The following is a 24,428-nucleotide window of genomic DNA, read 5'->3' on the forward strand; positions in this document are numbered from 1 at the left end:
TCGCATTTTTTTCGTATTTTTCCATTATTATTTTTACTAGGTATGTCTACCTAGTAGAATTCATTCCTTATGCGTGATTGGCTGGTCGATGTTATCACGTGATATTACCAAGTTAGGTATACATATAGCTTAAATATTCCAACCGTTTAGAGTGAGCCTTTGTACCACAGTGGATACAACACTGGATTGCTATTTTGGCGACTCCGGTTGGAACCCGGTCTCCGACTCGATTTTTTTTATGCATTGTGGTATTGTTTTTAACATTATGATATAAAAGAGTCAAACATTTTAATGAATAATTGTTCTGAGATTCGTTACAGAAGAAAACTTTTTTGGTGCCAATCTGGTGTACAGTCCCTTTAAGTAGACAGTAACTGCGCTCGATTTTGCGCTCTGCTCAACATACCTGCAAATGTGTGAACAGGGTTATCTACATCATGAAAATCACATACAATGTATTACATAAATTGTGTTTCTGTCCCGAGATTAACAAACTCAGAGAAACTGCGGGTCAGATTATAATCCAGCACGGATACACTAACATCAGCGAACTGTCAACTAGATCTCTGAAAAATCAATGTCAAAATTACTAGGTTACCACGGCTACCAACGATAGATATGAAACGAAAAATATAAATATTGCAATAATCATTTGCATCATGCTTTCGGAGAAAGCTACGCTCACTCCGCCCATTCCTCCTCATTAAGATATAACATCATGTCATCTAAATATTACATCGTACGAGATTACCACTTAAGCGCCCTTCAGAAGTATATAATCAGCATATTTCAATGTCAATGCAAACAAAAACCATTGTAATATATTGAAAATCTTTAAAGCAATCTTTTAAACTTGGACACTCAATGTCGGCAGTTCTACATTTGTGGTATGATTTTGAATTTATCGTTAAACATTTTACTTATCTGATGATATTAAGCTATACAAACAATAGAAAACGTATGTTTTTGTGATGTTGTATACTTTTATGTTTTGATAATTTATCTGAAAGGATGGGTTGCGAGTGTTACTTTGTCTGTCGTTGCATGACGGGATATGAATAAATGACTTTTCAGAATTATATTCTTTATTAACTTGTTTGACAAAATGTTCTACATTAGTTTCAATACTTAGAACTCTCAAAAAATTAAAATATTTAACATACAAATATATGTTTTACTATACATGTATGTTTGATACTATATTGAACAAAGCTGTTTTATTTAAAAAAAACCCCAAATTTTGTGAAAATAGGATGTTGAAGGGAAAAAGTTAATATTTAAAAAACCTCTTTTTTATGACTTAACCATTTTTCTTTTGATATTTATTGGCATTTATAGCCATACTTATTTCATTTTACAACACGATTTTAAGTAATACATATCAAGTGAGCATTTAACATGGATAATAACTTATGACTCTTGACTTATGAAATATTAAACTTTATTCTGAATCAAAATCTCCCTTGAAGATATGAACTATTATTCTGTTAATAACAAATAGACCACAAATAGTTTTCCACGTCATAATTATATAGAGTGTATATTTCAATGGCATTGCGGCTGATTGTCATTCTTTAAAATGTATTGATTGGGACAATGTAGCACTGAACGATCATTCAAACTTGACACAATCAATCGAGTCAGTTTTGCATTTGCGGCATGCCTTTGTTTTTTTTATCGCTCAACATTTGACGGGTCGTATGGTTTAAAGATATGAACTCAATAGTAGATCCTTTTTGTATTTTCGTGGCATGGTGAACTTCGATATTTCGGTATTTGTTTTGATTGTTTATTTTCAATAAAAAATTGTTTCCTGCTGGCACAGAGAGCACTTAAATTGCGATTGTACCATGTCCGTCGTTATCAAAATATGAACAATGAACTGTCAAAGTCATACTCCTTAACATATGAAACATTTTCTACATTAGATTCAAAACTTCGAACGCTCAAAACCTCGAAATAGTTCATATGGAATTGTATTTTTTTATTTAAATATATGTTTCACTTTACATGTGTATTAAAGATCATTTTTATAATAATTATTATAATTATAATTATAATTATTATTATTATTATTATTATTATTATTATTATTATTATTATTATTATTAACATTTTCCCCCCTTTCACACAAAGGTGTTTAATTAAAAACACATATTTAGAAAAGAATTATTCTGTTAATGCAAGGGTGGAAGACAAATTTCGTCAGGCACACTATAATAAAGGCTGATGCAATATATATTTTAAATTTAATGCATGCTCATATATTAATCATTTGACTTTAATGATGCGCATTAATATATTTTGCGCGCATGTGATGCAATGCAAACGACTTTTGCTAACGTAATGAAATGTTTATATATTAATGATTTACTCGAACATGACGGGCGAAGTCATCTGCTTACGGTGATATTGCTTTCTGATATATTAAAATTATTATTGTCACAGATACATTAACACGTCGACTATATGGGCTTTCCGTGTCCTGATGCACTCGGACTATCCTTACTGACGGACTCCAGAGAAATATGGTAAGTAATTATGTTATTGCGTTAAAGTTTAGCCTGACAATCTAAAGAGTCCGACCCTTACATTCATTCTTATATACACAGCAAAAAAGGAAGTATTAACATTTTTTGTTGCATTTTACCCAAATGACATTGAACAATGAATAAAGGAAAATTGGATATTATTTTTTGAGTGTACGATAGTAGATTTAAATGGCAGTTTTGACTTTTTTAATTTAGACAGTAGTAATGTTAAAGGTTTGCTTGCCTGTTAATTGTATTGTTTTGAATGCACGCCATTTACTGGCATACATCTTTATAACCGTTTTTTTTAATTTGAAATAAAAATAGGTCAGTCTTCTCGTTCTTATCACACGGCCAAGTTACATAACTCTAATCCTTGATATGGTTGAGGTTTTACAATCTTGGGGTCTTGTTAAATATGCCAACATCTCAGTTGGTCTTAATAACACATCGTATGCATTGATTTCAAAACTAATCCAATGTTGCTATAGGGCATCAGTACACTTGGTTCTAGTTCTGCGTAATGTCTTCCGCCAGAATACACTGAATATCAAAACCATTGTGTTAATACGCAAGATGGAAATTCAATAAAACAGCATGTTGAAGTTTTAAACAGATTTTTGTAAAGCAAACGTTAATGCTTCCTTTATATACTACTAGTACCAAGGTAAATACTACTGCTAAAGCTGCAATCCTGTTTTAGTTGTGTTTTCCTGTTTAAGTACTTTTGTTCTTTTTCAGCTGTGTGTTCTCAAATATCTATACAAAAGACAACAACGATACACCACGAGGAAAAACGTCGCGATTTGAACATATTTTCTTTGGACTAACCGTACTTTCAGCAGCATTGACAATTCTTTTTGCTGTACTTTGTATTGCCTTAGGAAATAAAACCAATCAAAGTGAAAGTACCATATGTCTAAACTGTGACGAGCTGATATTATCATATAGCCCTTTTCCTCATGCAAACAAGGATATCGATGCGTTAAGGCAAGCGGAAAATTCTTCACTTTGTTGTGGACCCCTTCTGAACATCTCCAAACTTCTTCTCACAAAGGTATAACCATGCTTTCCATTATACTTGATATTTGAGAATTGTGCCTCATCCACTATAAATATAGTAAAGTAATGTACATTGTATGAAGTAATTTTACTGATTGTGTTTAACGATCGGAATGTATTGAATAGCTAATTCATTTGTCAACGAATTGATCAGTTGAATTTGATTGTAATTATCGATCGACAAGAAAGCTAGCGCATGTTTGAAGTTTTAATTTTCCCTCAAAATACATTCATAAACGGCATATGTAGTTGAAAGTTAAACATAACCTCATTGTGATGAATTTATTGGTATTAGTATGTGAAAGGTAAGAAAAGATCGCCATTGTTAAAATCATACATTTGACACTTCGCGCGCATTTTAACCCAGATTGATTTTTTTCCGGTTAACATGTTTTTAAACCATACCAGCTATCGGATCCAGACGGGGAGCGCCCCAAAAAAAATTGAAAAGTTGCCCAGCAAACTTTTTAAACTATTTCAATTTTAGTTCTGAGGGAGCGTTATGTCAAAAGGTTGTGCCCCTAAGTTACGTACCCTCTAACGATAATTCCTTGACCGCCCCTGGCCCCGATATACCTTGAATCGTGGTCACTTTTTGGACAGTATTAACCTTTTAAACTGTACGATACAAATACCTTACAAACCGAAAACAATTTTTAATATTTGTATGATTTCATTGAAACAAAGGGGGATAATATTACTTATTACCTAAGAATGTAAACAAACGTTTAATCGCTATATTCAACTAAATCTATGTCGTTCTTCTGGAGGTACTAAGATTTTGTCTCTCGAAATGTCGAAATAAAATGTTCTTAATACTCGAAATCAGGAATGAGACCCGAGTGCTTACTTAGATATTAAATATACATGCATCATTTTACTGGTAAAAGTTTGTTGTAATTTGTGCTTGATCCAAAACTCAATTATATATACCGTCTATGTAAACAAAGGAGTTTCATTTAAATGTGATATTCTCTGAACAGCATTTTGCTCGCCCGCTGTAAATGCCCCCAAAGCGTCTTATTAAATGATATCCTAGAATTGTATCAGTAAAATAAAACAAAAAACAGTGAAATAACAATTTTATGTTTTGTACCGTTTGGAAATGAAATGTCAGTGTGCACAGAGTTTGGACACAATTTCAAAGACGTCATTTCCAACATTTGGCCAATACGGCGCTTTATTCTAAAATGTTTAAATTAACTGTCACTTTAAATCCTTTTTATAAATACGATAAATCAAGTGTTTGTTTCAGCGATAGGTTGCAACTTATCACTTCGTGAACACAAAGTAAATATTGCACTCGTGTATTCTACTCTTCTTGTGTAATGAAGCGTTCGGTGTTTTTTATGTGACCTGGTGAAATAAATTACGATCTTACATTGAAACAAACAATTAGCCTCTCTGTAATTACTTGTGTTTATATGTGTGCTTTCAAATGTTTTTATCGGGTGTGCGTTATGAAATGTGAAGGGTTTCTATTTAACTGTTAATATTCCAGGCAACAACGAGCAAACATTTTGAACAGTCTCAGAAAGGTAGGACATTATTATTTTCTTTTAAAAAAAACAAAGCATTGTTGGGGTTTATTGTTAAATTACGATATTGGGTGTTCTATCTTAATCAATTATGTTAGGGTTTTTTTAACGTACGAACGACGTGCTGATTTAAAAATAGCAAACTCGCAAAGTAATAAGTCATTATGTATGTGACTTTAAGACGATAACTTTCATATACAAGCATGTGCGTATGTTACAGTCACTGTCGGAGACGGCTTTTACGAACTATTTTACGACGATTGTGACAAAGTTAACGGCATCCGTACTCCAAAAGCAAAGCTTGCTGGTATTGTTGACATCTCACCAAGTCTGACGGTGAATGGTAATGCTGTATTTTAGAAATTCCCGTTGTTCTTTTTCCATTCTAAAATCATTACAAATATTGATATTAATGTTATCATAATTTGTAAAAAACGCTCAAGAATTGTTGTAAGTTTTGAAATGGTTGGGTATTCGTCATATAATTTTATCATTGTGTATATTGGATAGTAATAGCTACAACATTTGAAATGCCAATACACTTACCATTCACCCTTCGCTCATTTCAGGTCATTCAAAACTGCTCTGGAATATATATAACTCCACGTTTACGGAACACAACTGTATCCATCTCTTTCAAGAAGGAGAAATCTTCATCAAGCAGCCGGGGTATTACATTGTATCCTCTTTGATACACGTTCGAATACCAGCCACCACAAATAACACTCTAAAGTTAAGACCACCGTCAACAAACAGCACGACTCTATTCGAACACCATGTGGATCTATTATCACATTATTACGGACACACTCGAGTATTGATGCAAAGGAAAAGATCGTTGGGACAAACCCAAATGCTTGCCTTTACAAGTATGGTTTCATCTGTGTTTAAGTTTCAGAAGAATGACCGAATTTCAGTTTCCATTTCGCACCCAGAGTACATCAATTTGAATCACACTATGAATCACTTTTCCATTTACTACTCTTACGATTTTGAACTTTAATTCAACCGTCAGTGGAATGCAGTCAAATGGACTGTTATTCAAAAAACAGGAAGGACATATTATGGTTTGGAATGAACAAGATACAATAATCTTTATTTAAGTCGTGTATATGATAACAAGAAACATTAGCTACAAGAACTTTTTTATCATGTCACTAAACGACGGACACAAAATGTAACATCAAACATATAACAGAAGAATATCAAAATGCCGTGTGTTTGTTTTGTAAATGTTTGGGTAACAACCTTGGCATTGTAAAGGAACGTTAAGTAAGAACACGCCTGTAGATTAAACCAACGGTGAACTTAACACTTGAAAACATAGCAGTTATTTCAGTTTAAGAGTATGTATTTTTTTGAAACCGCTCAAACTCCTAGTAATTTGTTTCAAACGAACTTGATTTATCAACATGAATGTAAAATGTATTAACACTTTTTATTCTTTGATTTGTTTTTACAAAATGGATTTGTTCTAGTTGATATTTCTATTAAATGTTTTGAAGAATAGTTGGATGTATCATTAAATGTCTTGCTTTTAGAATGTAATGCCTGTGTGTAATGTGAAGGTAATGTTATCCATGTAACAGTGATGTTTATACATACAGAGGTACATACGAGGGCCATTCAGTATGCAATCATCTGGAAAAATGGTTGTGTTTCTATTAACAAACGTATACAAAACATTTTGTGTATGCCTATAAGGCTTTTGGAAAATGATTTTAAACCGAGGACCAGCAAAAACCCGTAAATTACCGGAATTTAAACAGTTTGTAATGGATAAACCTAACAGAATAAGAATCGGTAACAAAAATCCATTCGAAATATGTCCTGAATTTTTTTTTATCTAACACGGGCCTCAGTTGCTTTATATACTCAGAAATCAAAGGATCTGCCTCCTTTGTTTACCAATTCCCAACTTCTCGAAACTTTTGAAGTCCGGAATACACTCTTAATCGTATACAAATGTATAGTTAAACACAATTTACAGGAACCATTGTGTTCTCATATAAGAGTACAGCCATGTTGTTTCCAGTAATTTTCAAAACAAAAATGTCCAGTGGTATCTTGATGTAATATGAAACCAATTTTTGACGATGCCCGACGGACTAAAATGAGATCTGGGTTGATTAATAACGCTCGTGTGGAATACTCGACCTATAGTTGAATCAATATTTGCTTTTCATATATCGTCGTCCACAACTTTATTAGCTCTCTAGAACATTTAATCAAGTTTTTATTAAACTTGGTTTCAATTTTTATAGTCAAAATATCTCGAACGCGTTGTTCAATTACCAACGTCTGAGCAGTATCTCTTCAAATGTTAAAACTACGCCCAGTTACGCTCAGAAGTTGAACATCCAATCTTTACGTAACCTGGTGATAACGTTTAGCACCTCACATATGTATGACACTTGTGACAAAGAGCAAGAATAGTTCACATCGATTACCTGCTTGGTTTGACGTGTAAGTCTCCAAATAGAGCATCATTGAAATGAAAAGGCCTCGTGTTACATTGAACGAAGAAGAAATCAAAATATGGGTGGCCATTGTGATATAGCATAAACGAATGTCAATATAAAAGAAAATACAAGATAGTAAAGCATAACGGATTTTATAATCACCAATGGCGGGCGGTACACCGTTTAGCCTCACTCAAACTTGGTAAATTGTTCAAAGGCATACTATTTTGGGCGAGTCTAATCTTGACTAATGGCCATGCAAACTAGTTTAAGCCCCAGGTAAACTCGATGTCCAATGAAATCGTGTTTCACTGACAGTCCAAAGGTGATAATACCATTATTTATCGATAAAACTATTTTCAAAATATGTTTAAACCAAACAGACCACATACTTATCAAAATAGTATTTTAATAAGTATGTGGTCTGTTTGGTTTAAACTTATTTGTTTCATAGAACAAACATATGCAACAGTATACAAAATAATCAATAAAGGATTAGGCTGGAAGAAGATCAACAACTTTAGAGCCCTTTCCAACAGTTGATGATTTGCAAATTGTGGTCTGTTTGTGGTGTTTGTATTTGTATATGTTTGTGTCTTTAGTTAATAGTCGTTCAGGCCCTTGCCTTGTGTCAATAAGCAGGGGTTATTTATGAATTTTCGACTACTGGGCTTGTAGTTGCCATTGTATTATAGATCGAGTTTCAGCATATCTTATTCATACCTAATTGCGATAAAGACATATAAGGAACGAGTGCGGTGAACAAAATGCTGACCAAATTTTGAAATATTGCCATTCAATTAGACAATAAATCGCCATAACTCAGTATATAAAGTTTAAAATATGACTTCATTCCATATTAACCGCTTTAGCTCTCGAAATTGGACCAGTTTGCATCGGATCCTTAACATTAATATAATAAAACTAATTCTTATGTTGATATCATACATAAAATATGAATCCTTAAACGGTGGTAAAAAGCACATTCGCTCTGTGCGCTTTCAATTAATTATAGCGCAAAACACTCATCTTTACATAAGCTTAGACACCCGGGCAAATCAATCCCACTCAAGTCAGACTTTCCGTTACAATTTCGATTAAGAGTTTCGTACGCATGTGGAATCAACTCATGCGTTGCAAAACTACTCATCTATGACTGAAGAATTTCGCACAAGTTGCCAACAATATTTTCTAGAACAATGTGTGCCCTTCCTCGACGATTTATGACGATCGAAATTTCGCCGTATTTCACGGTTTGTCGGGCAGAACTATTAAGAACAACTTAAAACAACAAGAAACTATTGTGGGCGAATGTGTCTTTCCATCGTCTGAAAAGTTTATTAAATACGAATCATGTCATACAAATACAGGAATTATAGTTTAAAAAGGCAAATACGACAAAGAGTATTGACAATTATCAACATAGCTTTTCTTTTAAAAGTTATGTATTTTCTCATTGTTGTTTTTATTAAATGCAATGTTCTCTTGTTTTCATCATGGATGTAACTGTGTTCCAGAAAATGTGTTCGATCGATATTATGCATCTTCCTGGATGTCTTCCGTTGACATTAAGTTATACGTGTATTTCAGATACACCTCTTGGCTTTCAACCAAATTAACAATGGCTTCCCCTGTGTGGCAATTGCTTCCGATTGTTGAACTCGTGTTCAGCAAATGTCGATCGTGTCACGGTCCGATGATCTACCATAATATCGCAGATAAAATATAGAGCTTCGCCACCACAGATGCAAATGCTTGTAGTGAACAGATACTTTGCATTCCTTGAACAGGTGAATTTTTCCAGTTGCCATCGTATCCTTTACCATAGTTGTACATAACGTCATTGAATACAGGGATTTGATCGGCTGCCAAGGCGCGGTCATTTAATGTTGAACACAGAGCATCTGTAATGTTAAAGAGTGAAGTAAAACAATAGATACTGTAGAGGATTCAAACATTCCCAGTGACCGCATATGAATTTCCAATTCAGCGCGCTGAATTTTCAGCTCGCGGCCACAGTATTTTGCTTTAAACATATATTTAATTCCCGCATAACACCATGTTTTGCAAAAGGAAATGTGTTCCTGCTTTTATAGTTTTCATTGTAGCGGTCTTGTGCCCTATTGATTATAGGTTTAGTTTATTTATCGTTTTTGGGAAGATGGCCACAGTGTTCAGCCAATGTTTAAGAAACTAACTCAAAATAGTTCTCAGCATGATTTTAGGAACAGTTTAAATATAGATCATCGCGAGTCTTCCTTGGTCAATAGGTCAAGTCAAGGAAACAAATGCGTTCAGAAATTCAACGGTTTGACAAATCTTTATGAGATTCGGTTCAGAATATTTCTCAGCATGCTATTTAAGACCAAAGTTAATATGGGCCTTCTCGATGAAAAAACAGGTCATATATATTAAGACATATCTTAAAGTTCTCATGCTTTTCACAAATGCATTAGTGTTCAACATATTTCTTAAGGAACAGTGTGAATATAGGTCATCTCGGGTCTAAACCTTGTTGAAGAGGGTAAGTCAAGAAAACGATTGCAATTATCAATTCAATAGATTTTATCCAATCTTCATGAAACTCTGTCAGAATATTGGCCAACATGATATTTGAGACAATTGTGCATATGGGTCATTGCAATTAAAACACTAGGTGGAATATTATTAGATCTTGTGTTAATGTTTCGTATTCCTTTAGTATTCAGCAACTCTATAAGGAACTCAGTCACATTATTTCTAAGATGTTATATGGGACCAGTGTAAATAAAGGTCATCTCGGGTCAAAACCTAGGTCATCAGGTCAAATCAGGTAATCAATTGTGTTCATAAAATGTAACAGTGTTACTCCTAACGATTTCCTCTATAAAATACGCCCTGTTGCAAAATAGCATTTGGCAAAATAAAAAAATCCCGGCTATAAAGTGGTTTCCGCACTAACCCCCTTGTTGCATAATTGCGTTTGTAATAAAAGCATTTCATTATGTTATTGCAAAACTTATTTATATGTTTACCAAACATTGCTTCGTGCACTTTATTCGGTTTTGATCTGTTTAAACACGCATCAATATACGGTAAATGAGTTATGCCATGTACAATTTTACTGAACATACAGTTCTGACACCTTCATCTTTTGACAATACCCCGTCTGTAAATAGCAAATAGAGGATACTTGTTTTGTTTTCAATGTACGATCGCAATATATTTCACAGAATGAACACCGGAAGCTGAATTTCACGAGATGCGTACTCGTGAACATTTTACTTTGGTGATCATAAGCTTTTTATTTTACTTATATATTATTATTTTTAAACTTTCAACGTAAACTATTTCTTATTATTCAAAACCAAAAAAACACAAGCATTTGAAAGTGACATAGTTCATGAACATATTTCTGTAAATATTATTTGCGTAACTTTGAAACAAATTTGATACCATAACCGAACTATCGGAAGTTACTTAAACTCCTTCAGACTTTATTTATCTTATACCTTTGCCAATTATTTCCATATTTAGAAGTCACCACTTTTTGTCCAAAGAGAAGGCATGATTTCTTAAGTTTTCCTATAGTAATTGGTTTAATTTAGGTGAAGCGATTTATATAAGCAGTGAGATTTTATATTCTTAAATTATTCGCATAGTGAACGAAAGGTGGTTTTTCTTGTAGAAGTATTCATTCAGTAAGATTCGACTAGTGGCAATAATACGGGTGCATGTTATTTCGATTTAGGGCACACTAGAAGAAAGTGGTACTTACTTTCTGTCTAATATTGCAGCTTAAACACAGCATTTGATTTGTTGGTGTATAACTTTAATGTCATCTGAGTTTAATTTTAAGTTTAACTCGTGTTTGTTTAAGCAGTATGATTTCATTTTATTTTCGTACTTTTTTCGGAACACCAAAGCTACGCTCACAACACCCATTTTTACTCATTAAGATATTACCTAATGTCGTGTAAATATTACATCGTACGATATTTCCACGTATTTCAGAAGTATATAACACGCATGTTTCAATGTCAATGCAAAAAAACACCATTATATATGATTATCTATAATATCTTGATTGGGACATGAGCAAAATATTTAAAACGATCAGCGCCATTCATAAGTTTATAATGCGTATATTTCAAAGTCAATGCAAACTAAAACCAATACTTATAATAATTATATTGAAAATCTTTAAAGCGATAATTCAAACTTGGACACTCAATGTCGGCAGTTCTACATTTTAGGTATGCTTTTAATTTTATCGCTTAACATTTTACTTATCTGATGATAATAAGCTATACGAACAATAGTAAAAACTTATGTTTTTGTGATATTGTATATTTTTGTTTTGATGATCTATCTGAAAGGATGGATTCAAGCTGGCACAGATAGCGTTTGCGACTGTCACTATGTCCGTCGTTCAAGGAATATGAATAAATGACTAATCAGTATTATACTCTTTATTAACATGTGTAACATCTTCTTAGTTTTCTACATTATATTCAAAACTTAGAACTCTCAAAAACTATAAATATTTAAGATAGAATTATATTACTAAAATATATGCTTCACTATTCATGTATGTTTTATATCAATTCGTTTATACTATATTGAACATTGTTTCCCATTTTGCACAAGGTTTGTTATTTAAAAACACATATTTTGCGAAAATATTTTGTTGATGGGTGAAAGCCAATACTTAAAAAATCATTTGTTTATAACAAAACCATTTTTCTTTTGATATTTAGCATTAACCATAATTCTTTTATTATACAACCCATGTAGATTTCAAGTAAATAAATATCAAGTGAACACTTTACACGGCTAAGTTTCATGAAATATAACACTTCATTCTGAATGAAAATGTCAAAATGAGATATTATTGTTAATTACAAAACACCGAGTTTTCCATTCAGCGGCCTTAAGAAGTTTATATAATCTTTACAATCTGGGACATTAGTAACCTTATATTGAACAGTCAATCAAACTTGACACAATCCATGTCGGATTTGGAATTTTATCGCTCAACATTTGACGTTTCTTATAGTTTAAATATAGTTAAACAATAGTAGAGCACTCTGCTTGTATTGTGGTATTGTGTATTTATTGTTTTGATAATGTATTTGAACAATGTGTTTGGCTGACAGAGAGCTTTTGTGATTGCATTATATCCGTTGTTCTCTAAATATGACCAATGAATATATACGCAAAAAGCTACAGAAACATGCTCAGTAACAAACTGTTTAAACATAAACCCGGTTTACCATACGAAACATTTTAAAAGTGTTTATATATAGATTCAAAACGTCGAACTCTGTAATACTTGAAACAATTCATATTGAATTGTATTTCTAAAATATACATTTCACTTTGTAAACTCTCCAAAATTAAAATTAAGGGAAAGTAATCATGTTTTGATAAATAATTATATATACTATGCATGTATCGATAAATAACCGTGACAAAACTCATGCTTTTCTGTTTATGTATCTTCTCCCTTTTGCTAATGCAAATGTGGGAAACATTACATTAAATTAAAAAAAGAACTCTTTCAATAAACATGTATATATCTGTATAAATAATTGAGTAAATGTTAAATATGCACTCTTATTCCCACGTAAGATTTACCACAATTAAACGTTCTGATTTAATATTCCAAAAACGATAAATAAATATCTAAAACAATGGTTCTTATGAAGGATACCGAGTTTAATTTTAAAGAAATGTGCATAAAACACGGTATTTCTACGTTATGAGACTATAGTAGATCACAGTAAATCTTTTAGCATTCACCACTCATTTAATATTCTTGCGTTTTCAGCTATTAAATACACGGCTTCAATCTTGTTATCAGTAATAAATATTTTCCATAAATGCATTATTTAGTAAGCTATATATAGTTAAAGGTTTATCACTCAAAATGTATGTTTGTTATACATGTGTATGTATTGATTTTGAATAAGACTGTCACTTTAACTGATCTTCATCAAATTTAAGTTTCATTATTGAGAAATTGACAATTAAACAATAGTCAAATTTGTACAAACCGTTTTCCTCATTTTATTTCGAAACAATGAGACAGCTGTTTATTCTTTTATCATGAAAAGAACGGTATTTTATAAACGCAAACTTTACAATTTCTTGTGTCTATCAATTTCATGAAAAGCGTAAATTACTCCTATATAGCTATACGGTGTGTTTTAGTGAAAATAACGGTATTAACATGGTGAATCATATCTGTAAACAGTTTAATCATTAATTGCATTAGATGCAAAGTACGTGCCTAAAATGCTTCAAATATGAATGTTCACAACATAAACAGTTCAGACGTATTTTTCGTTGTAATCAATTGAACAAATATTCTTGTTTTGGCATGTTTGTCAGTTTTTCTGTTTGTCATCTTGCCACTTTGTTGTCGTGCGTATCTCCAAACGTCTATCAGCTAGAGTGATGAAACGTTACATTGATGTTAACCAGCATATGAAAGTGTTTTACTCGTGTTGTTTTGCCCAATTAGAAGAGACTTATTGGGCCTCGATTTATTATAAATAATATATAGAGCAGCCGTCCGAACCTTGTGTCGCGCGTACCTGAGAAAGTAAAGTGTTTGCCGGAGTGATGATATTTTACAGAGAATTTGAAGCATTTGTGTACCTGAGGTTTTGTGTACGGAGTTATTTCCCTTGTCTAATAACTAAACATATTACTTCTTTGTCATTTAATAAAAACAGTATCGTTGTTTTTGGAAAGAAGACTGTAGCATTTACTATTCTTAGGTCAGCACATTAAGTACCATTACGCGAAATAGAAATAATAGATTCATTGTACCATTTCTGGATTTGTTTCCATAAAATTCCGTATTGTCTGTCTATATTAGTGCGATATAATCACAAACCATACATTATTTCTTATTTGTTTGTTATACAAAAACATGACCACCGTTAATGTTCTCGCATGACAATACCAACGCCAATATCAAGGGAAAGCAATAGTCCAACATTGGAATACTACTGGATAAATATGCTCTATATAGAGGGTACCTTTAAGAGAGTACCACTTTGATTAGGGTTTTTAAATCGAACTTAAGATACGTCTCAATTCAAATGTTGAACTTAAAACCGCTTTAACGGTGGTCATATATGCATTTTATAATCTTTATGAAACCTGATAGAAACAATTGTAATAATTTTGAACACATATGTTGCAAGTCAATCAACTTAGATAACCTAATGAAATGTTGATATATTGATGATTAACTAAAAAATTGACGGACGGTGTCACCCGTTTGCGGTGAAATTGCTTTCTGATATTTAAAGGTTATTATTGTCACAGAAACTACAAAACGGCTAAATGGACTCTTTCTGTTCGGGAATATCCTTATTGACGGACTCCGAAGAACTGTTGTAAGTAATAATGTTATTACGTTTAAGTTTAACTCGAAAATCTATAATGTCCGACCCTTACAGTCATTATTATATACTCAGCAAAAATGGAAGTATTACCAGATTTCATTTTAACCACATGATATTAAACATCCAAATGAAAATTGGATACTTAATTATTTGTTGAGTGTACAATGGTAGATTTAGATTGCGGTTTTGCCATTTGTAATTTAGACAGTAGTAAGGTTAAGGTGTATTGTTTTGCATGCACGCCATTTGCTGGCATATATCTTTATAACTTTTTTCTTTAAAATGAAAATAGGTAATTCCTCTCGTTCTTATCACTCAGCCAAGAAACATAACTCTTTATATGGTTAAGGATTTACAATTAAATATGCACACATCTCAGTTGGTCTTAATAATACACCTTATGCATTGAATTTAAAACTGAACTAATGTTGCTATCGGGCATCAATACACCTTGGTTTGAGTCCTGCGTAATGTCTTCCGTCAGAATACACTGTGTTTATACGTAAGATTGAAATACAATAAAACAGAAAGCATGTTGTAGTTTTAAACATACAACATTTTTGAAAAGCAAAAGTTTATGCTTGCTTTATGTACTACTAGTACCACGATAAAACAAATTACCACTGCTAGAGTTGCTATCCTGTTTTAAATGTGTTTTCCTGTTTCAGTAGTTTGTTCTTTTTCAGCTGTGTTTCCTCGAATAGCTGTAAAAAACGCAACAATAACAAACAAAGAGAGAACACGTCCCGATTAGAACATATTCTCTTTGGACTAACAGTGTTATTAGCAGCATTGTCAATTCTTTTATTCTTTCTTGTACTGTGTTATGCCTTAGGAAATAAAACCAATCAACGTGAAAGTACCATATGTTTAAACTGTGATGAACTGAACTTCGCATACAACCCTTTTCATCATGCAAACAAGGATATCGATGCGTTAAGGCAAGCGGAAAATTCTTCACTTTGTTGTGGACCCCTTCAGAACATCTCCAAACTTCTTCTCGCAAAGGTATCGCCATACTTCACGTTATACTTGATATTTTAGAATTGTGACTCATCCACTATAAATTAAGTAATGTATGAAGTAATTTTACTGACTGTGTTTAACGATCGAAATGTTATGAATAGCTTATGACCATTTGTTAACGTATTGATCAGTTGAATTTGATTGTAATTATCGGTCGATAACAAAGCAACTGCATGTTTGAAGTATTAGCCTTTTCTTAAAATACATTCATAAAGTTAGCGGCATATGTAGTTGAAAGTTAAACATAATCTCATTGTGATGATTTATTGGTATTAGCATGTGAACAGTAAGAAAAAACATCACCATAGTTAAAATCATACATTTTACACTCCGTGCGCACTTTAACTCTGGTAGACTTTTCTCGGTAAACATGTTTTTAAACCGGATCCAGGCAGGGGTCGTGCGCCCCCCAAAATTGCCAAGTTTACCTGTCGGACGAAAAAGTTATAAATACGACCAAAATGCACATTTTCGGACCGGAAATTGTTCAGATGATTTCGGGGAGAACCCCAACCCCGAGCAAACGTTTAAAACTATTTAAATTTGGGTTCTGAGGGAGTGCTATGTCGAAATGTTGTGCCCGAAGTTACGTTCCCTCTAACGTTAATTCCTTGACCGCCCCGGCCCCGATATGAATTGGATCGTGGCCACTTACTGAACAATATTAATGTTTTAAACTCTACGATACAAATGCCTTTCAAACCGAAAACAGTATTTAATATTTGTATGAGTACATTGAAACAAAGGGGGATAATATGGACTTATAAACTAAGAATGTAAACAAACGTTTAATCGCTATATTCAACTAAATCTATGTCGTTCTTCTGGAGGTACTAATAAGATTTTGTCTCTCGAAATAAAATGTTCTTAATACTCGAAATCAGGAATGAGACCCGAGTGCTTACTTAGATATTAAATATACATGCATCATTTTACTGGTAAAAGTTTGTTGTAATTTGTGCTTGATCCAAAAGTCAATTATAAATACCGTCTATGTAAACAAAGGAGTTTCATTTAAATGTGATATTCTCTGAACAGCATTTTGCTCGCCCGCTGTAAATGCCCCCAAAGCGTCGTATTAATTGATATCCTAGAATTGTATTAGTAAAATAAAATAAAAACAGTGAAATAACAATTTTATGTTTTGTACCGTTTGGAAATCAAATGTCAGTGTGCACAGAGTTTGGACACAATTTCAAAGACGTCATTTCCAACATTTGGCCAATACGTGTGTGCTCTTCTTGTGTAATGAAGCGTTCGGTTTTTTGTGACCTGGTGAAATAAGTTACGATCTTACATTGAAACAAACAATTAGCCTCTATGTAATTACTCGTGTTTATATGTGTGTTTTCAAATGTTTTTTATCGGGTGTGCGTTATGAAATGTGAAGGATTTCTATTTAACTGTTAATATTCCAGGCAACAACGAGCAAACACTTTGAACAGTCTCAAACAGGTAGGACATTATGTTTTCTTATAAAAAAGCAAAGCAATTTTGGGTTATTGTTAAATTACGATATTGGGAGTTCTATCTTAATCATTTGAAGTTAGGATTTTTTTTTCGTACGAACGACGTGCTGATTTAAAATGAGCAAAATCGCGAAGTAATAAGTCATTATGTATGTGACTTTAAGACGATAACTTTCATATACATGCATGTGCGTATGTTACAGTCACTGTCGGAGACGGCTTTTACGAACTACTTTACGACGATTGTGACAAAGTTAACGGCATCCGTACTCCAAAAGCAAAGCTTGCTGGTATTGTTGACATCTCACCAAGTCTGACGGTTAATGGTAATGTTGTATTTTAGAAATTCCCGTTGTTCTTTTTCCATTCTAAAATCATTACAAATATTGATATTAATGTTATTATAATTTGTAAAAAACGCTCAAGAATTGTTGTCAGTTTTGAAATGGTTGGGTATTCGTCATATAATTATATCATTGTGTATATTGGAAAGTAATTGCTACAACATTTGAAATGTCAATACACTTACCATTCACCCTTCGCTCATTTCAGGTCATTCAAAACTGCTCTGGAATAGATATAACTCCACGTTTACGGAACACAACTGTATCCATCTCTTTCAAGAAGGAGAAATCTTCATCAAGCAACCGGGATATTATATTGTATCCTCCATGATACATGTTCGAATACCAGCCACGACCAACAACACTTTAAAGTTAAGACCACCAACAACAAACAGTACGACTCTATTCGTACATCATGTGGATCTATTATCCCATTATTACGGACACACTCGAGTATTGATGCAAAGGAAAAGATCGTTGGGACAAACCCAAATGCTTCCCTTTACAAGTCTGGTTTCAGCTGTGTTTAAGTTTCAGAAGAATGACCGTATTTCAGTTTCCGTTTCACATCCAGAGTATATCAATTTAAATCACACTATGGATCACTTTTCTGTTTACTACTCTTATGATTTTGAATAATAATTCAACGGTCAGTGGAATGCAGTCAAATGGACTGTTATTAAAAGAGAAGGAAGGACATATTATCGTTTGGAATGAACAAAATACAATAATCGTTATTAAAGTCGGGTATATGATAACAAAAAAAAATAGCCGCATGAGCTTTTTTTTGTAACGACTCACTAAACGACGGACACAAAATGTAACACCATTACAAACATATAACAGAAGAAAATCAAAATGGCGTACGTTTCAATGAATGAATGAATGAACACCTGGAAATTAAACCAAACGGCGAAAAAAAAGCAATTATTTCTGTTTCAGTGTATCATTTTTATAAAAACCGCTCCAAGTATATGTTATCAAACGAACTTGGTTTATCAACATGAATGTCATATTTGTGTACACGTTTTACTCTTTGACTAAGAATACTTCTACATTTTTGTTCTAGTTGATATTTCTATTGATTGTTCTGAAGAATATTTGGATGTATCATTAAATGTCTTGCTTATAGAATGTAATGCCTATGTGTAATGTGAAGGTAATGTTATCCATGTAACAGTGATGTTTATACATACAGAGGTACATACGAGGGCCATTCAGTATGTATTGATCTGGAAAAATGGTCGTGTTACTATTGAAAAACGTAAACAAAACATTTTGTGCTTGCCTATAAAGCTTTTGAAAAGAGATTTTAAACCGGGGACCAGCAAAACCCCTTCAATTGCTGAAATTTAAACAGTTTGTAATGGATAAACCTAACCGAATAAGAATCAATAACATATATCAATTCGAAATATGTCCTCAAAGTTTGATCAAACACGGAACTCAGTTGCTTTATCTACCCCTTTAGACAAAAATCAAAGGATCTGCCCCCTTTGTTTACCAATTCCCAACTTCTCGAAACCTCTGAAGTCCGGAAGACACTCTTAATCGTATACAAATGAATAGATAAACACAATTTATCGGAACCATTTTATTCTCTTATAAGACTACAGCCAGGTTATTTCCAATCATGTTCATAACAAAAATGCCCAGTGTTATATTTATGTAATCTGAACCCGATTTTTGACGATGCCCGACGCACTGAAAATAACGTCTGGGTTGATTTATTTACGCTCGTGTGGAATACTGGACGTATAATGGAATCAATATTTGTTTTTCATATATCGTCGTCCACAACTTTATTAGCTCTCTAGAACATTTAATCAAGTTTTTTTAAGACTTGGTTTCAATTTTTACCGTCATAATATCTCGAACGTGTTGTTAAATAACCAACGTCTGAGCAGTATCTCTTTAAATGTTAAAACAACACCCAGTTTCGCTCAGTAGTTTGAATATCCAATCTTTACGTAACCTGATGATAACGTTTAGCACCTCACATATGTATGACACTTGTGACAAAGAGCAAGAATAGTTCACATCGATAACCTGCTGGGTTTGACTTGTAAGTTTCCAAATGGAGCATCATTGAAATGAAAGGGCCTCGTATTACATTGAGCGAAGGAGAAATCAAAATATGGGTGTCTTTTTTCGGAAGTTATTGTGGCCGTAGTGATATAGCATAAACAAATGTGAATATAAAAGAAAATACAAGATAGTAAAGCATAACGGATTTTAGGATCATCTATGACGGGCTGTCCACCGGTTATCCTCCCTCAAACTTGGTAAATTGTTTAAAACATCTTTGGCGAGTCCGTTCTTGACTAATGGCCATGTAAACTAGTTAAAGCGCCCACTAGACCCAGTTCCCAATGAACTCCTGTTTCACTGACCGTCCAAAGGCGGTAATGCCATCAATTATAGAGAAACTATTTTATCTAGTGTGGGATCTGTTGGTGGTGTTTGTATTTGTGTATGATTTGTTTACACTAAAACAATTCCGAACCGTCCACCTAAGTAATCGTCTAACATTCGAATCCCTGTGAAATACGCCTAATTACAAATTAGTTTCACAAAGAGACCATTACATCGTTCACATGCTGTGAAAACTTGGTTCACATATTTCGCGTTGTCAAAAAGATACAGTGTCTCAAATGACAACACCCTCAATCATAAAGGTCACAAAATCTAACGTTTAAAGGAAGAAAGTGAGACTGAAACACGGTCATCAACGGCTTAATTAGTTCAAATGAATGTTCAACTTTAACATTACCAATATGTGAAACAAAGCCTGAGTCAAAAGATTGCTAAACATAGAAAAACAATGAAAATTTTGATTCCCTATGAAACTTGCATAGTTGTTTCTTTTCCTTGTGACTTTTGGATTTAGGAGTAACCGCAAATGAACTGTGTTTTCTCTGCCGTTTATGCTTCGATTTAACTGATTTTTTCAAAGAATATTGCCACGAGATGGCGGATATAGAATACTGAACTGTATACTGATTATACTTAATAAACTTTTCAAGAAGGTTACTTTACTAAGTGGCCGGTTAGGAATTTTGTTTAGTGTATATGATTGTGTCTCTATTTAAATGTCATTTGGGCTCTTGCCTTGTGCCGTTAAACAGGGTTATTTATGGATTTTTGACTATTGGGCTTGTAGTATTCATTGTATTATAGATCGATTTTCAGCATATCTTACTCATACTTAATTGCGATTAGGACATATATACTAGTATAAGGGACGAGTGCGGTGAACAAAATGCTGACCAAATTTTGAGTTATGGCCATTCAATTTGACAATAAATGACAATATCGGTGTCAGTATATGAAGTATACATAAACTATTACTTCATTCCACCTTAACCGTTTGAGCTCTCTATACTGGACCATTTGGCATCCGATTCTTAACATAATATAACAAAACTAATCATTCTGTTGATATCAATATCTCTGATTTGTCTGAACTTGTTTTAAACGTCATACATACAATATGACTCCTATAACGGTGGTAAAACGCTTTCCTTCTGTGCGCTTTCAATTATGGCGTTAAAACACTCCTCTTTGCATAAGCTTAGGCACCCGGGCAAATTAATCCCACTCAAGGCAGCCTTTTCGTTATAATGTCGAATAAGAGTTGCGTATGCATGTGGAATCATCAACTCTTTAGATGCAAACAAAATCGTATCTATGACTTAAGAACAATATTTTCTAGAACAATGTGTGCCCTTTCTCGACGATTTATGGTGAACGAAATTTCGCCGTATTTCACGGTGTGTCGGGCAGAAGTGTCATTAACGTAAAACAACAACAACTATTGTGGGCGAATGTGTCTTTCCATCGTTTGAAAAGTTTATTAAAGTAAATGCGAATCTTAACAGAAAACAGAAATAATAGATTTGTAAGAAGGCAAATATGACAAAAAGTATTTACAAATATCAACATAACTTATTTTTTAAAAGTCGAACTATTATATAGCAACTGATTTAACTACGGAGCCTGAAATGCACGTGTTCTCTTGTTTTCATCATGGATGTAGGATTGTCCCAGAAAATGTGTTCCATCGATATAGAGCTTCTTCCCGGATGCCGTCCGTTGACCATGAGGTATATGTGTATTTAAGATAGACCTCTTGGTTTTCAACCAAATTGACAATAGCTTCCCCTGTGTGGCAATTGCTTCCCATAGACACGTGTTCGGCAAAAGTCGATCGTGTCACGGTCTGATGATCTACCATAATATCGAAGACGAAATATAGAGCTTCCCCACCGTTGATGCAAATGCTTGTAGTGAACAGATACGTTCCATTCCTTGGACAGGTGAATTTGCCAGTTTTGCTATCATATCCGTTACCGTAGTTGTACATAACGTCATTGAATACAAGAATTTGATCGGTTGCCAAGGAGCGGTCATTTAATGTTTTGGCCTTGAACAAAACATTTGCTGGACGCAGTGCATCTGTAATGTAAAAGATTTGAAGTAAAACAATAGATACTGTTGAGGATTCAAACATTCCCAGTGACCGCATATGAATTTCCAATTCAGCGCGCTGAATTTTCAGCTCGCGGCCACAGTATTTTGCTTTAAACATATATCTAATTAACTCTGCCCCGTTTGTGTGTTTCGAGTAGCGTTGAATCTTGTTAATAAGATTTAATATTTATTTATAAATATATGACAGGTTAATTTAAAAACAAACATTGTAACAACTTCAATTTTGATTGCAAATCCAGCCTTTATGTTGGATGAAAAATTAAAGTCAGGAATTTTTGAAAATGGGCAGACCAAATGTCTTTACTTGCATTATATCTTAGAAAAGATATTTACCAATAATTTATTGCACATTTATCGCTGATATATCAATTAAAAAAAATCTTAAAATTTGACTTCAGACCAAACCATTTTTTATTTTGTTCGTCGACTTTAGTGTACTATTTTTTTCCGAAAATATAATATTTCACAATGACCTTATCTTTGGAAGAAATGTTGGTTTAAATTTTATTTATCTCCCATTTTATATGAGTGTGAAGAAATCTAAAATTGCATATTTTAAGGAACTCTCGTTGGCACAATGTTGCTTAAAAGTGTGGTCTTGTGGTGTTGGGGAAACCGGAGAAAACCCAACTTTCCGGATTTGTTGCCACCAACCAAATCAACATGGTTAATACCAAGGGCGGATATCGAACACAACCTGGTCGCCATGGTTACAGGCGTGTGCGATAACCACAACGCCAACTGAACGATCAGTGTTGTTACAAACAACAAATAAACTTGATATAGATGTATTATGAATTGATTATATAGGGGAAAACTGATTCGCCTTCACCCACTGCTGTGTTCAAACGAAATTGAAAAATTGCATTTTTATTTCGTGCGTTGCAAATTTTCTGAGCAAAACTCGACGAATAAATCAATATTATTGTGGGGTCTCACAATAAAAATGTTCATTCTAATTTTTCATTAATTTTCAGATTTGCTTTATTGTGATTTATGTCAGTTGTCCAATATGTATATTAAATCAAAATTAAATTGCAAACTGTTTATAAGATTGTGATAAATAGTTGAATATGCCGTTCAGAAAAGTCTTGGTTCTACAATACACACAATAACAACATTTATCATTATTCCTACCCAAATCCGACTGTAGTTCGGTCATTAGCCGTTCTAGTGCTGTGACGCGGTCAAAAAGAGGCTCGTCGTATCCGTTCACGCTTTTCAGATACAACTTAAACAGCTCCACATAATTATGTCCTTGTCCGCAGCACTCTGACATTGCTGCACATTCAGATCCAAAGCCACCTTCAAGCGAGAGTAGCAAAACGGACAAGAATATTAGATTTGAAGCCATGTCTCACAGTCAATATTTGGCGAATTTCAAATGCGGCACTGTCAGTCTTTTCCTTCCTTTTATCGATGAGTTACGTGTTTCAACCAACTGAATATATGCAGAATACGATGAGGATGTAAAAGAACGTATTATGTTTTGAAAATGAGTATATAGTTGTTCTAGTTTTATGGGACAAAAGAACTCGAAATTGATACACGATTTAACTTCCCCTACGGTAAAGTCTCAATAAGATTGCGGGCACCGTTTCTGCAATTTTAAGATTATCCCGCCCTACTTTTTTAAGTACAAATGCTCTTTGAAAAGGATTCAACAACATTCTTTCATGTTTTACGTCCTTATTTTGTAATTGTATTCAGATACCTGTATTAAACAATAGTATGTATATAATAGTGTATAATATTACCTTGCTCAAAAACACAGACATCCTCGAGCTAAGCGCATGACCCGAGCGAGTTTCTTTTGAAAGTCAATAGTAAATTAGCATGATAAGAAGATAAAATAGATGCATGATAACGTTCTCTTGATATTTCCACAAACGAACACTAGTGTTGGAAGCGGACGCGAGACTACTACATATCAGCTTATAGATATGTTAAAATACAAACATTGATTGTTAAGCACCAAGTTTCAATTCCAAAACCTACCTATCGTACACGAAATAACAAACGAAAATAATTCGGCCATCCGATCAATGTGCTTATAAAATATCAAAGGTCAAGATTAATGAATTAATATTATGTCAGTA

At 33.4% G+C, this 24,428-nt stretch overlaps 3 protein-coding genes across 4 annotated transcripts; 2 read left to right on the top strand and 1 right to left on the bottom strand.

Moving 5' to 3' along the window:
* The first annotated feature begins 799 nt into the window (after positions 1 to 799).
* On the top strand, positions 800 to 6,640 carry LOC128238972 (uncharacterized). Its single transcript, XM_052955388.1, has 6 exons — positions 800 to 887; positions 2,449 to 2,531; positions 3,273 to 3,588; positions 5,095 to 5,131; positions 5,352 to 5,474; positions 5,701 to 6,640. Exons 2-6 carry the CDS (start codon positions 2,470 to 2,472, stop codon positions 6,132 to 6,134), a joined length of 972 nt encoding a protein of 323 aa, XP_052811348.1. The 5' UTR covers positions 800 to 887; positions 2,449 to 2,469; the 3' UTR covers positions 6,135 to 6,640.
* A 5,077-nt stretch (positions 6,641 to 11,717) lies between these two features.
* On the top strand, positions 11,718 to 18,935 carry LOC128238852 (uncharacterized). 2 transcript variants are annotated; one of them, XM_052955178.1, is made up of 6 exons: positions 11,718 to 11,828; positions 14,917 to 14,987; positions 15,665 to 16,004; positions 17,441 to 17,477; positions 17,695 to 17,817; positions 18,044 to 18,935. In XM_052955178.1, exons 2-6 carry the CDS (start codon positions 14,935 to 14,937, stop codon positions 18,472 to 18,474), a joined length of 984 nt encoding a protein of 327 aa, XP_052811138.1. In that variant the 5' UTR covers positions 11,718 to 11,828; positions 14,917 to 14,934; the 3' UTR covers positions 18,475 to 18,935. The 2 variants fall into 2 exon arrangements, with proteins under 2 accessions (XP_052811138.1, XP_052811222.1); XM_052955262.1 differs by having other exon boundaries at positions 15,683 to 16,004.
* A 2,736-nt stretch (positions 18,936 to 21,671) lies between these two features.
* Positions 21,672 to 23,762, bottom strand: LOC128239183 (complement C1q-like protein 4). Its single transcript, XM_052955695.1, has 2 exons — positions 23,467 to 23,762; positions 21,672 to 22,293 (listed from the first exon to the last, which is right to left on the bottom strand). The coding sequence occupies exons 1-2, from the start codon at positions 23,681 to 23,683 to the stop codon at positions 21,863 to 21,865; spliced, it is 648 nt and encodes a 215-aa protein (XP_052811655.1). The 5' UTR covers positions 23,684 to 23,762; the 3' UTR covers positions 21,672 to 21,862.
* Positions 23,763 to 24,428: the final 666 nt, after the last annotated feature.

This window comes from Mya arenaria, chromosome 1 (assembly GCF_026914265.1).
Source record: "Mya arenaria isolate MELC-2E11 chromosome 1, ASM2691426v1".
In the NCBI taxonomy this organism is placed as follows: Eukaryota; Metazoa; Mollusca; class Bivalvia; order Myida; family Myidae; genus Mya; species Mya arenaria.

Excerpts from the sequence above, each read along its gene's own strand:
- LOC128239183 (XM_052955695.1), bottom strand. The coding sequence starts at position 23,683 with ATGGCTTCAAATCTAATATTCTTGTCCGTTTTGCTACTCTCGCTTGAA. Across the intron at positions 22,294-23,466 it reads CGAACTACAGTCGGATTTGG|ATGCACTGCGTCCAGCAAAT; the intron begins GTAGGAATAATG and ends TTTACATTACAG.
- LOC128238972 (XM_052955388.1), top strand. The coding sequence starts at position 2,470 with ATGGGCTTTCCGTGTCCTGATGCACTCGGACTATCCTTACTGACGGAC. Across the intron at positions 3,589-5,094 it reads CCAAACTTCTTCTCACAAAG|GCAACAACGAGCAAACATTT; the intron begins GTATAACCATGC and ends TTAATATTCCAG. Across the intron at positions 5,475-5,700 it reads ACCAAGTCTGACGGTGAATG|GTCATTCAAAACTGCTCTGG; the intron begins GTAATGCTGTAT and ends CGCTCATTTCAG.
- LOC128238852 (XM_052955178.1), top strand. The coding sequence starts at position 14,935 with ATGGACTCTTTCTGTTCGGGAATATCCTTATTGACGGACTCCGAAGAA. Across the intron at positions 17,478-17,694 it reads CTTTGAACAGTCTCAAACAG|TCACTGTCGGAGACGGCTTT; the intron begins GTAGGACATTAT and ends CGTATGTTACAG. Across the intron at positions 17,818-18,043 it reads ACCAAGTCTGACGGTTAATG|GTCATTCAAAACTGCTCTGG; the intron begins GTAATGTTGTAT and ends CGCTCATTTCAG.